The 13,995-nt window shown below is 44.6% G+C and overlaps 1 protein-coding gene across 3 annotated transcripts in view; it reads right to left on the bottom strand.

Annotated features, from left to right (window-relative positions):
* Positions 1 to 165: 165 nt before the first annotated feature.
* The window catches only part of LOC135092264 (histone-lysine N-methyltransferase 2B-like), a 61,290-nt gene continuing 47,460 nt past the window's right edge, over positions 166 to 13,995 (bottom strand). For 2 of the 3 annotated variants that reach the window (XM_063990697.1, XM_063990702.1), the window contains exons 2-6: positions 7,001 to 7,112; positions 6,037 to 6,229; positions 5,580 to 5,725; positions 4,933 to 5,248; positions 166 to 4,697 (exon numbers count right to left, since the gene is read on the bottom strand). In XM_063990697.1, coding sequence (XP_063846767.1) covers positions 3,912 to 4,697; positions 4,933 to 5,248; positions 5,580 to 5,725; positions 6,037 to 6,229; positions 7,001 to 7,112 — 1,553 coding nt within the window. In that variant the 3' untranslated portion in view covers positions 166 to 3,911. Of the gene's footprint in view, positions 4,698 to 4,932; positions 5,249 to 5,579; positions 5,726 to 6,036; positions 6,230 to 7,000; positions 7,113 to 8,688; positions 9,367 to 13,995 lie in introns of those variants that run through there. The other variant, XM_063990712.1, reaches the window with a different exon arrangement.

The raw sequence follows: 13,995 nt of genomic DNA, 5'->3' as shown, positions 1-13,995 counted from the left end.
AGAACGATTCATAACAAGGAGTAGAGTGTACTAGGAAGTGCACGAGGGAAGGGGGCGTATGATTCATAACGAGGAGTAAAGTGTACGAGTAGTACCATTCATAGCGAGGGGTAGATAATGCACGAGGAGGTGTCCTGTTAACAAAGAAGGAAGGAGGCAACGCTCAACACGAACCAGCTTTATTTTGTTGACGACAACCATAATACATTCCTAGAACAGTGAGAAAATGGACACCAGAATTCATCTGTGAAGACGGAGGCAAGTGATGCGGGAACTGTATTTGCTTCTGCCCAGCGCTCCGCAACTGAGTTTGGACATTCATATGGAACACTCATTCATGAGATAATGGCTCGCATTCTTAAACGCTTTGTTCTCTCATCACGACTGTTTGCAAAAACCACGTTGATGAGTGGCTGGATTCTCAGGATACCTGTTTCCTATTGATGGTGCGGAATCCTCGTTAAACTATCACCAGAGTCAAGAATGCATCCTTGAAAGCCTCAATAACATCCACTAGAGTCTGCTAAAAGTAGGTGTGCGTTTTTTTTTTCCTATTGATAAAGCAGTATCCTCGTTAAACTATCACTGGCCATGAATGCATTGCTGAAAACCTCAATAAATTCCACTAGTCTGTTAAAAATAGTCGTGACAAGACGACAAAACGTACAAGAATGCAGTCTACTAATATGTACGGTGCAGTAACAGAAATTCGTACAATTCGATAATGGAGGGAGACCATCTTACATAAAGATCACTCGATGGAATCTCCCCATAACAAAAACATGTACTATCGAACTCATTGGTTGCTTCATAGAATAAATACAGACCATTGGTGTGCATCATGATCAAATACAGTGGTGGTCATAAGTCAAGTCACCTGCTACACGCACTCCCAATATGTTTTGCGTGTTTTCCCAATCTGATCTGATCTGGTGACAGTCTCCTTCCAAGACCTGACAAGAGACAGATTCGTAGCATATCAAAGGAATTAACTGTTTCAGGATATTAATTTAATTCCAGGTACCATAAGATCTTGGATATAGAATGGAATGTTGGAAATAGTTAGAGAATTTCATGCAAGGATTGGTACGTGCAGGTATGACAGCTTCTGACAGATTATTTTCTTATGCTCTTCAGAGGATTTTCATTGATCTTTACTCATTCACTGATATTATATCTTTTTCACTATATTCTGATTAGCAGTTGATGACTTTATGAGGGAAAACTCTTAAGCACAGTGGCAGTGAATGCAGTGTGTTACTCGACTTCTGACAAGACTGTACAAACTGTGCGTATGGGATATGAAAGCAAGGCCAATATTAAATTGTCACTCCTTTCTTCACTCAGCTTTCTTCCCTTTCAGACTTCACAAGAATTTTTGCGCCCAAAAGTAACTGTAATGAGAATATAAATTTCAGTCTCTTAAATTAGATTCAAAGGATAGGAATATGAACTTTAGATCCTAATAGTCGACAAAAGCCCGCAGCGAGACTATACAAGGTCGACGCCGGTCCCTTCAGCAGGTGGAGCCAAGAACACCCGCAGGCTTGTCATGTACTGTTGCCCAAAGAAAATGTTACGTAAGATCCCCTAAATGTTTCAGGCAAAAAAAAAAAAGTATATCTTCTGTAACTACTGCCACTGCCTCCAACTGTCGCGCCTGGTCTTTGGAAGCTCTTCATATAAAGCAGTTCACTACACTATAGAAGCTTCCTCGCGGTACAGTGGCTAGCTTACCTGGCTACATATTGATGGGGTACCAGTTCAATTCTTGATGGTCTTTGCATTTCTTAATGCTAATCAGTTCATTACTTTTACTTCTTACGCCGTTTCCCTAGAGTGACGGGTTGGCGCAATGTACGTACGAGTACATTGTTCTGTCCCCTGCATCTTCTGCGACTCCCTTCCTTTGTAGTTCAATCGCTATTCCATCTTCTTCCCTCAACTGGTTTTATCCATAACCTTTCAATCGGTTCCTTGTTAATTAGATCATAAACTCCCGGGATGTGGCAGTCGGTTCACGTCTCACCCAGCTGTTCATCCTTCCCCCAGGTTGACCGATAGATAACCTGGAGAAACTTGGGGAAGATAAACTGTAGAAACCCGGATGTCTTAGTGGCCCTGTGTCCCGGGGCAAGGGATTCTCCCGCTACAGGTTCAAAGTCCAGTGAGACGGAGGTGAGCGCCGAGGCAGCTATAGCGTGTCACCATCTTTACCTTTGCACTGATAAACACGAAACTTAGTGGCTAGTCACATGTCTTCTTAGGGCAGCGGTACATAACGTGACGCAACCAAACATCTTACGGCACTTCTTCCCAAGGCGGAAATGAACTTAAAGCTTCAACCTGTACCACAAAAAGTTATGTAGACTTAGACAGCAAATTTCACTAATCCACTAGATTTCTCTCTAACACTACGTACGGTACGGCGTGGTGGTGGATCAGCGAACCTGCGGTGAAGGTACCGGCGCTATTACATATATTGCTACCTGACATCTGCTTCCAATGTCTATATTCGCACTTGCTTTCGCCCTTATCCTTCTATGGCCCGTATTCTTAAACACTTCGAACTTACTTCATCATACTATTTTTCAAAGACTACGGAAATTATTAGTTTTAAGTTTTCGAGGGTGTTTTCTTACTGATGCTGCAGAATCCTTGTTAAACTATCACTAAAAGCATGAAAACACCCTTGAAAATCCCCCAGTAACTTCTACTGCAGCCTGTTATAGGTAGTTGAATCAAGACACCGAAACGCTTCAGAATACAGACCTTTGAAGTAAGTTCATGTCACTCACAGGTAATGACAACTAACATTTTTGCCGAACGAGAAAAGAACCTAATAGTCAAAAGTTGCTACACTATTCTTGTTAACTGTCTTCCTTAACACCTATATCACATTTCAACCAACAGCACATCATGTCAGTGACTCGGTATTACTTAAGCAACTACCGGGACCAGATTGCTATGCACCCAGCACTGTTACACACCTCACCTAAGTGATTCAGCCAGCCTCAGCCCATCCACACACACTCCTTCCAGCCAGGGAGGAACCTTATGCCGCGTACTCCCAAGTACAGACACCTGGGCTTGCAGTGTCACATAAAGAACTATTATTTTCACAATTTCTCAATGACATGCATAGTTATTATGTTCAATCTTGTTTCGTGGGGTCATGGTAAGTGTGCAAACAAAATGACGTTGACTTTTGAGTATTATGCTTATGTTTAATAGATGATTGACCTAATGATTGAACTAGTGAGGCGAATCAGCCTTCAGCCAACTCAGGTATGGGAGCCTCACCCATCCAGCTGCCGTGTCGGACTCTTCACGCTGGCCCGGGCAACGCCACCTGTGTGAAGGCAAAGCTTCTCTCTGCTCTGTTTCACCTCTCCCATATGTAATCTCACAAGTATAATGCTAAAATATGAAAATATTAGATAACACATTATATACAAAACAACTACTATAGAACAATATTTACTTCGTGTGTGTGTGTGTGTGTGTGTGTGTGTGTGTGCCTACAAAAAGAAGTGGGTGTGGCGGCAATGCTACATTCACAATGTCAAGGCGCTGTCGTATCTCGCCATATCAAAATACTGCAGCCTGACAGACCCACTGGTGACAAGGAGCACGCCAGACACGTGGGTTTCATTGTTCCTGTGGAGGAGTCGTGTAGGGACTGTTTGTTAGTCTTTCGTGTTTTTTGCTGCGATAGAAAAATCTGGCGAAATCTTTCAGCAGAAGGGAATGCAAGACCATGTCAATATTCACGAAGCGTCTGGTGACGGCTGAATCACTGGGACGCCTCCTCCGCGTGGCGAAGGCTGGTCAGGGTGTGTAGCTCTAATCAGACCTCTGCATTGTTCCTGTGCCGCAGAAAAGGAGGGGCTTTGGCAGAGAGGGTTTTATTAGGGAACAGATGGGTGGAGGAGAGGTGTCACTTGAGACAGGCTGAAGTGTGGCGGGGGCAGAGCGCGTGTGTAAGTCCTAGTATGAAGGAGGGAGTAGGCCAGGCATGGCAGAGTGACGGGGTCCCACTCCATGCCGGGGTGGAGGCCTGGGGGTCGCAACGGAGAGACAGGCTGAGGCCTGATCGGCTGGGTCTGTGGAAGAGGAATGAGCGCCGGCGGTGACCTCATTCTCACGTCAGCAGACTCGCTGGGCGTCAGCCTCCGGTATGGCAGAGGAAGATCATCGCGAGGAGCAAAACCAGCCTCTGCCTGTGCGCCTCCCCAGAATCCGCGCCTGTAGCTCATGTGCAAGTCCTCAGAGGAGAGCATGAAGCGAGACTTTTTCTGTGGCGCCGTGGTGGGCGGAAGGAGGGGAGGGGGCGTCTGGAATGCCGGGTCGCGGTAGGCTCCAATATCCAGAATGTTGGTCATGCTGTCATAGGCGTGAAGGTTCATACTCCTGACGCAGTTGTCCCGGGCAATGAGGGTGCTGCCTCGCATGAAGTCCAGATCCCTGAAGAGATTCGTGTCTCCGAAATGTGCCGGAGCGCAGGTTGGCATCTCCTCCCTTTCTCTCTTGAGGTTCCGATTCGCTCCGCCCAAGGGCTGGAAACCCACAGCATCGAGGGTGGGAGGCTCTGTTTCGTAATGGAGGAAGGGGTCCATGGGGGGCCAACCCCGGGGCTCAGGCACTACCAGGGAGCGCGGCATGCACGGCACGTACCCGCCTTTCTCCAGGCTTTCCTGAAAGCAAACGTTTGGTGTCACAAGAAAGCTCAAGAGGAGTCTGTTGGAGCCAATGCTCATGATTAGAACAGAACACACACAACACACAGACACTGATTGTTCAGAAATATAAACACTTCCTTTGCACAAGTTTGCAAGTTTATGCAATCTTATGCATAATGTTCTTCAGTACACATAAGTCACAGATCATTGTACAAGAACGCAAGAACTGAAGACAAATAACGCAACAAACCACTGGCTGGACATCCTTGTAGGACGGACTGGTGGTGGTGGAGGTGGGCGTGATGGAATACAGCGGGGAGGGCGAGAGAGAGGAAGGCGGGGAGACTGAGGAGACAGACGGGACGACGATGGGTGGTGCCTGGGGTGTGGCGGGGGTGGGATGGGAGATCGGGGTGGTAGGGTTGGGCGGGGTGGAGGGAGTGGTGGTGGTGGAGGTGGTGGAGATGGAGGTGTCGCGCAGGGAGTCAGAGAGTTGAGCGAGCTCCTCCGTGGTTTGCGTCACGTACTCGTAAGCCTCATTGTGTTGTTTGCTCGTCACCTGCGACCTGCGGGGAGCCGAGAACCAATGCTCTCACTTACACTCATTCACTTGCAAGTCTTCGTACACACACCAGCAGCATATATTACGGCAGAGAACACAAATCTAACCGAGAAGCTTAATTTGTAGAAACACGTTCTTATAGCAGTATTGTAGTTTGCAAATAAAGGAGTCTACGAGTAAGCTGGAACAAAAGAATATACCATGACGGAAAACAAACCTACCTGAGAAACTTGATTTTTTTTTTATAGAGATACAGTGTTATGATAGAACAGGATTGGAACAGTGAAAAGGTTAGAGTCCCATGTGTGTGTGTGTGTGTGTGTGTCGTGCCTCACCTTCGGACGCGCTGCTGGTGACGCATAATGTTCCGTCGTTTCATGGTGAGATCGCACAGGGCACAGCGGCAGTTCTGAAAGGGGCAGGCGTTCTTGTGGGCTCGTTTCTCCGTGATCTTGCCGTGGTTCCTGCACATGTCGCATTTCTGATGGAGCGAAGCAGAGAGAGAGAGAGAGAGAGAGAGAGAGAGAGAGAGAGAGAGAGAGAGAGAGAGAGAGGTGAGTAACTTCGAGGTTTATACTGCCGAGGATGAGTGTAGAAGAGCGAGACACTGAGTAAGAGTTAGTATCTTTCTTCCTATAATCTTTACTGAAGTCAAAATCAGTAGTGTTCATGGTGGACTAAGTAACTTAAGGCAAGTGGAGGATGAACATAGAAGGACGAAGAAGTGAATAAAAGTATTTTTCATCCTATAATTCTTACCAAGGTTTGTCATTAGTTTTCAGGACGCATTACCTGCTGTTTAGTGCTCGTAGGTATGCCAGCTCCGCCATATGGCACCGAATCGCCTCCTGCAGCGGCCTCGGCGGCGTCTTCCCTCCTGCGAGTGTCCTTGAGGTGGCGCCACAGTCGCTGCTGGTGGCGCATGATGAGGCGGCTCAGGCGAGTCAACTTGCACAGCAGGCAGTCGCAATTTTCATACTTGCACCTGTGAAGGGAGAGAGAGTGGACGTGACTAACAAGCTGACAGGTGCGAGATATTAAACTATATTGCGTCACGTCTCATTCAAACGCAAAGACTTGGAAGGTAGTAACTGATGGACACACACACACACACACACACACACACACACACACACAATACATAAATCGAAAGAAGATACTTATGATATTTGTTAATAAAAGATAAGGCATAAGGAGATTGACTTAATCCTGTAAATAAGAAAATTCACACACACACACACACACACACACACACACACACACACACACACACACACACACACACACACACACACACACACACACACACACACACGCACACACACACACACACACACACACACGTATCTTGCCCTCCCTAATCTCCTAGAAACTTAAAGAAAAAAATAGATTGGATAAATTCATCATGATAGTAATTCCAGACAGTAAGTTTTAAGTATCCAGGGACTGCCTTGCGTATATCAACTGACATTCTGAAGTCTCCTTATTGTTAGGGACTGGTATATTTTTATTCGTAGACTTACTAACGTGCGATGAACGTGGAGGTGAAATGTAGCAATAGGAATGTTGGTAGCTGGTCATCTTACATTATTTTCTTACTTGCTTATGGTCTCAACTTGACTAATCCAGCCTAATGAATCTGAAGATCTTTATTCTTTTACGTTCCTAAAGTCTCAATCTGACTAATCCGTGATGAGAAAGCTTTCCCCAAATAACAAAATTCACTTGGTATTCCCACCAGTCCACCTGTGCTTACTTGTGGTTGGTCTTGCGGGAGTGTTCGCCGTGGTTCTTGCAATAGGTGCAGTGCTGCCGCCGCTTCTTCTCTCCGTCTCCGCCGCCGCAGCCGCCACCCCCTCCGCTGTATTCTGTGATGCATGAATAATTTGAGACACTGTGGATGCTGAAAGTTCTCTGTTCGTCTGTCTTCCTGTCTGTCTCTGTCTTTCTTTTTTGTTTCTGTCTGTCTGTCTGTCTGTCTGTCTCTCTCTCTCTCTCTCTCTCTCTCTCTCTCTCTCTCTCTCTCTCTCTCTCTCTCTCTCTCTCTCTCTCTCTCTCTCTCTCTCTTTCTGATACGTACACACCACAAGTCAGGACGCGCAGCTTTTTATTATCACCTTCCGTGACGTTTAGCGGTCACCTGAGCCTCGGCGGCAGGCAATGAACACTGCAAGGACACTGGGAGCATTAGCAAACCAGTGCTTAACCCCTGCAGTGGTTGATGCGAGGCGTCTGTTCAGCATGAGGTTAAGGACCATATTCTGAAACATTTCTGCGCCACACCTCACTACATTCAAAAGCCTATAGATCAAGTTACCCGGGATTGTTAGGGTGTTATACGGTTCTAGTGTCAGATTAGCAATATTTCTACATTATTGACAGGAGAAACACTACTGAGAACCCGATTAAATGAGTCTATGCAAGTATGACCGACACACAGATACAGACATTTATATTTTTGCACCGGGCGCAGTATTATGAAGAATGTCGATATATACCTTCATATCTGTTATTGTTTATATACTTATTTTTAATGTACTTAATTTATTTTTTATTTGTTTTATTTTATCTATACTATTTTATTTACTTTACTTATGTGTTTACATTTTTTCACCCCTTATCGCTGGGTCACCCAAAAAAAGAGCGATATTATTATTATTTGATTCTATTCTATTTTACTCGTATTATCATTTTTATTTCACCCGCCGTCACTGGATAACCACAAGAAGCTCCACAAACTCAACGAACGCAAAACTTAACAAAGTTATCCTCGGCTTCATTCTCTCTCCGTTATCATTCCCTTCAGATTCAGTGCTAGGGTTGAGCGAAGGAAGCGCCCCCTGCACCAGCCTCCCTCAAGTGCCCATCAGCCCATCAGCATTATGAAGCGGCGCCACGTGGATGGGCCGGGCGGCGATGGGGCTCAGTTAAGGAACCTGCCATGGACTCTAAAAGTAAAGGGCACATCACGAAGCTCTACCTGACTGCAGCCTGCACAGTGCGGGGGATGCGGCGAGCAGCGATACACTCTTGTTCCGAGAGTCACAAAAAATCAGCCAATGGGCGGTGAATGCATGAGTTCTGTGTGTGTGTGTGTGTGTGTGTGTGTGTGTGTGTGTGTAACATGGGTAGGAAAGAATCAAGAGGTCAGTGAATGCACAAGAAGAGAGAGGGGCTAAGAGGTCGAGGAGGAAGAGAGAGAGGGAGGGAGGAAAGGAGAGGGATGGATGTGAGTAGTAATGAGAGAGGGAAGGGAAGGCGAAGTGACGCGAGAAACGAGGGAAGGCTGAAGAAAATATTGTAATGTTATGAGGAGAACGGCGGGGAGGAGTGTGAGGCCCCATGCAGGGTTCAAACACGCCGCCACTCATAATGTAAAAACTCTCAACCCTTACCCTGCCTCAAGCCTATCTCAATCCTACCTCGACCTTGCCTCGGTCTTACCTCAGCCTTTACTCCGCGTCAACCCTGCCTCAATTCTGCCTCAATCCTGCTTCACCCTGCCTCAACCCTGCCTCAATCTTGCCTCAACCTTGACTCAATCTTGCCTCGACTAAGCCTTAACTCTGCCTTGACCTTGCCTTAACCCTACCTCGACCCTGCTTCAACCATGCTTCGACCCTGCCTTGGTCCTGGCTCAATCCTGCCTCGACCCTGGTTCAACCCTGCCTCGATTCTGCTTCAATCCTGCCTTTTACCCTATCTCAACCCTGTCTCTCTGCCGCCCTTCACTCTTCCACCTACCATCTCTCCTGCGTCTTCTATACCCACATTGTACCTCCACTTCCACACTGTTCCTCCACTTGCAGTATAACTCACAATACCACACCAGTGATCCTTCCCCACAATAAACGATACTAACTTTAGATTACAAGTTTTCTTTCCTCCCTTATACACTAGCTAGTTTTTCGTTAGAGTAATGAAGTAGTCATACAACCCTTTACGGACATAAGATCTATTGCTGTTCGAAGGCCAGTGAAATTTCTTATGACAAGAGTTCCCATCTGCTGTTCCTGGCCTTGCAAACCCTCTACGTCTCAGGCCAGTATTCAGAAATGCTTTGCTCCCTCACCACGACTATTTTCAAAGGCCACAGAGATGATTAGCCGGGTTTTCAAGAGTATTTCTCAAGTAAATAATGTAGAAATCTTGTTAATCTGTCACTAGAATACCCGAAACAGCAAGCGTCACTTCAACTGAAGCCTTTTAATAGTGGAGATGAGGCACAGAAGTGTTTCAGAATATGGTCCTCACTCTCATCGCTCATGTTTCCCAAGTGACCGTATCTCAAACGTTCCGGCGTCTTATCTCGAGTACCTTCAACAGGCTCAAGCGGAAATTACTGGGAAAGTTACTGCTGAGAGGATTCCTAGGGTTATCATGATTCTAGTGATGATTTAACAAGAATTCCTCATCATCTGTTAGAAAAATACTCAAGAAAAGGATGTTTTTATGACTAATGATAAGCTAACAAAATTTCTGCATTGTCAATCGAAAAAAATAAAAATAAAAAAGCTCATGTGAACCTGAACAATCATCCCTACAGTCTTTAGAAATAGTGCTTATGAAAGTACAAAGCGTTTCAGAATACCAGGAAGAAAGGATTCATGGATCTGTGAACGTCACGAAAACTTGGGGTCAACGCGGTGAAAACAACGGCCTCTACTCGTCCATGCAGCTCAGTGGTTCCTCCTGGCGGGGTCGGTCACAGCCACTTCTAATCCCGCAGGGGAATGTGGATCTATTTGACCGTCTGGCGAGGCTGATCCCGCCCACCGCAACCCAGTCAGTCGTGGCCACTAACGTGTTGTGGGGCATTGGGTACCGCGACTCAGCTAGCAACGGGGGATGGAAGGCAGGGAAGGACAGCATCACACACACATACATACACACACACACACACACAAACATACACACACACACGACTAGCCTCAGTGTCTCCCGCCCTCCCTCCTCCATCCCTCGGTGTTACGGCTTCCCACAAACCTCCGTCAAACCGCGAGCCCCTCCTCCCTTCATCCCTTCTTCCTTCTCTCTCTCTCTCTCTCTCTCTCTCTCTCTCTCTCTCTCTCTCTCTCTCTCTCTCTCTCTCTCTCTCTTGTTTCTTGCATAGCTACTAGGAAATATTTCACGCTCTCACACACACACACACACACAACACTACCACATCACGACTATTTTCAAAGTCTACAGAGAAGATTAGCCAGGCTCTCAAGAGTGTTTTTCCTTATAATAATGTAGGAATCTTGTTAATTTGTTACTAAAAACCCGTGTAGCGCAGAGATATTTCAGAATAATGGTCCATTCGGCCTCGACAGTCAAATTACAAGACACATCCTGAAACGCCACCAACTGTCATCATAATTAAGTTTCCTTACAGTCATTGTCTTTTCTTCCGCTTGCGTCATTCTGCTCCAGGAACAAAAAATATATAGGAAGTCCTGGGCACTTATTTCGAAAAGCTTTGTTGCTTTGTTCCCTCACCAGGACTATTTCCAAAGGCCACAGAGATAGAGATGATAAGTTGGGTTCTCATGGGTATTCTTGTCATCAGTGATGCATAATCCTTGTTAAATTGATAGCTAAACAATGATTCTACACTCCAAATAAAAACCATCCTTGAAAACCTTTGAAATATCAGGGTAAGAGAACAAAGAGTTTAAGAATACGAGCTTTAGAAAGGGATCATGTTGTTAAGGCAGGTCTGGCAAACTCCGTATTCTTAAACGCTTTGCGTCACAGATATGATTAATCGGGTTTTGAAAGGTGATTCTTTAATTTTCGATGTAGAAGATGTAAAACTATCACTGGAACTATGAAAACATGCTTGGAAACCACTGGACCTTCAACAGAATGAATGTAAGAGCAAAGAAGACGAGATGTTTAAGAATACAAGTCTTGGAAAGCCGTTTTGTAAGCTGCGCCTTAGAACAAAGAGAGCTGCAGCATTTTAACGGAGACCGAGACTCTTCACTGCTGGTCCCTCGTGCTGTAGCGAATTCCTCCGCGACCTACTCCCTCCCTTCCACTAGCCACTCAGCAGACCCCCTTCAGTGCCTGCTGGTACCTCCCACACCCACTGCCTCTGACGTGTGACCCTGAATACTGCACGCTTGAGGTAGGCAGGTGGGTTGTCAGGTAGGCTCCAAATTCTTACAACGTGGTTTCTGTGTTGTAAGGCATTTAATTTTGAATGTTCTTTTTTTTTCTTTTTTTTTCTCGGAGTTGCTTTTATGGGTCTACTAATTAATTGTTGGTCGAAGTTTTATTTTTCATTTTTTTTTCATTATTTTACATTCGTAGTCCCTAGATGCTACTCATAATTGTCTTTTTTTCTTTTTTAGTTTCACTTATCTATATTTTCTTTCTCTTTTCTTTATTGTTTTCTCCCTTATTTTCTTTTCTCTTTTTCTTTTTCTTTCTTTCTTTCTTTCTTTCTTTCTTTCTTTCTTTCTTTCTATCTCACTATCTTTCTTTCATTCTTTCTATCGCTCAGCCTATCTTTCATTTATTCATTCATCTATTCCATCTATTTACCATTTATCACGTACATTATCAACTACAGTGATGCGCAGCGGCCATGATAAAGTTTCTGTACTGAATTACATTATAAGGACAAGTGTTTTACGAGTATTTTAATGGCGAAAGTTCGGTGTTGTACATCAGGCTGAGGAGACAAGGCGAGGAAACGTGTGTGTGTGTGTGTGTGTGTGTGTGTGTGTGTTGTGCTAAATATATTACTGTGGTACACTCTCAACCCAACTCAACGTCATCATGTGTTGTGCTACTTTCGTAATGTTCGTGTGTGTTGCGTCACGTGTATGTATTGCTAAACTTTTTTTTCTTTTGTAATGTGTAAGGAATTCTTGCCAATACATAGTTACATAAAAGAAGAAGAAGAAGTGCTTTGAAGTGATTAAAACTCTCATAAAGACAGAAGGGCCACAGAGATGCTTAGCAGAGTTCTCGTGGGTTTTTTTTTTTTTTCTGTTGATGATGTGAAATTCTTGTTAAACTGCCATGAAAATACCTTTTGAAACGTTTAAAACTCTCATAAGGAATATTAACGTGGGTTTTCGTGGGTGTTTTTCCTTGTTGATGATGCAGAATTCTTGTTGAACTACCACTAGAATCATGAAAACACATCATCCTCCTTTAAAGATGTCATAACAAGTCGAGGTAAAAGGCTGAACGGTTCCTTCAAACTTAGTGAAACAATCTCAATAGAAGAAGTTAGAATACTGTAAAGCTTGGAGACTACTTGCCGAGGATTTTACCAGATAGTATGGTTTGGGTCTGTGTTGAAAAAAGAAAGACGGAGAGAGAGAGAGAGAGAGAGAGAGAGAGAGAGAGAGAGAGAGAGAGAGAGAGAGAGAGAGAGAGAGAGAGAGAGAGGAGAGAGTGAGAGAGAGAAACAGGTAGTTTATTTTGGCTTCGGTAAGATATTGTTTTGCTTTCTACTCCTTATGAAAGCTTCTTTTACATCCTCAACTTCTGAACGATGAAATTAGTACCTGGAATCAGGTCCAGACAGTGAGTAGGCTTAGAGAGGAGAGAGAGAGAGAGAGAGAGAGAGAGAGAGAGAGAGAGATAGAGAGAGAGAGAGACAGAGAGAGAGAGAGAGAGAGAGAGAGAAACGCATTTTATAATTATTTATTGCACGATTAACGAAATGGCAGCTTGTAAAGGATCACCACGTGTCCTTTGATCTCACAACGACGGGTATCAGGACTTGTAGTAACAGAAAAAAGGAAAGACGAACAAAAACAGGTATATACATGGAATATCATTACTTATTACGTGATAATGAAATGACAGGCCACGTGTCATTTGATCTCACAACGACAGGTATTGAGGTAATGAAAAAGAAGGAAAGACGGAAAAACAGGTATGTACATGAGCGGATCCTGGTCTTGCACATTACGTATATGTGGGTGGAGCTTTGGCAGACCAAGTGCGGAAAGGTATAGAAATTTCCTCTCTCTCTCTCTCTCTCTCTCTCTCTCTCTCTCATCTCTTCTCTCTCTCTCTCTCTCTCTCTCTCTCTCTCTCTCTCTCTCTCTCTCACTCTACTCTCTCTCTTTCTCTGTCAGTGCAAGGTCACCAATTCTTCGAAAATAGACTTCTCCATGTTTGTCACAGTTGCACGTGTGTGTGTGTGTGTGTGTGTGTGTATGTGTGTGTGTGTGTGTGTGGTGTGTGTGTGTGTGTGTGTGTGTGTGTGTGTGTGTGTGTGTGTGTGTGTGTGTGTGTGTGTGTGTGTGTGTGGACAATATGAATTTTTTTCTTTTCTTCTTTTCTTTTTGAGAATGTACGAGTACAGAGTTGTTTTTTTCAGCAGATAATTTACTTTGTCCTCGCGTCTTTCATTCTTTTTATCGGAACAGAGTCAATAGTTACTCGTAGATTGTCAGTGCCGAGTCTTAAGGATATTTCAGCTATAAAAAAAGACGGAGATTAGATACATGAATGGCTAGGGATGACAAGGTTATACGTAGGCGTGCATATTAGTATCTAAGTTCTATACAGGGCCTAACACGCTCCCAGGCCTGACTGGGAGCGTGTGTAGGAGTTTCTAGGTTATGTTTTTAATGACGCAACTCATAAATACATAGATAAATAAATAAATGCACAAAAATAAAGGAAATGAAAATAGATAACACACACACACACACACACACACACACACACACACACACACACACACACACACACACACACACACACACAGAGAGAGAGAGAGAGAGAGAG

Source organism: Scylla paramamosain, chromosome 3 (genome assembly GCF_035594125.1).
Source record: "Scylla paramamosain isolate STU-SP2022 chromosome 3, ASM3559412v1, whole genome shotgun sequence".
Classification (NCBI taxonomy): Eukaryota; Metazoa; Arthropoda; class Malacostraca; order Decapoda; family Portunidae; genus Scylla; species Scylla paramamosain.
This window is presented reverse-complemented; position numbering and strand designations above follow the sequence as displayed.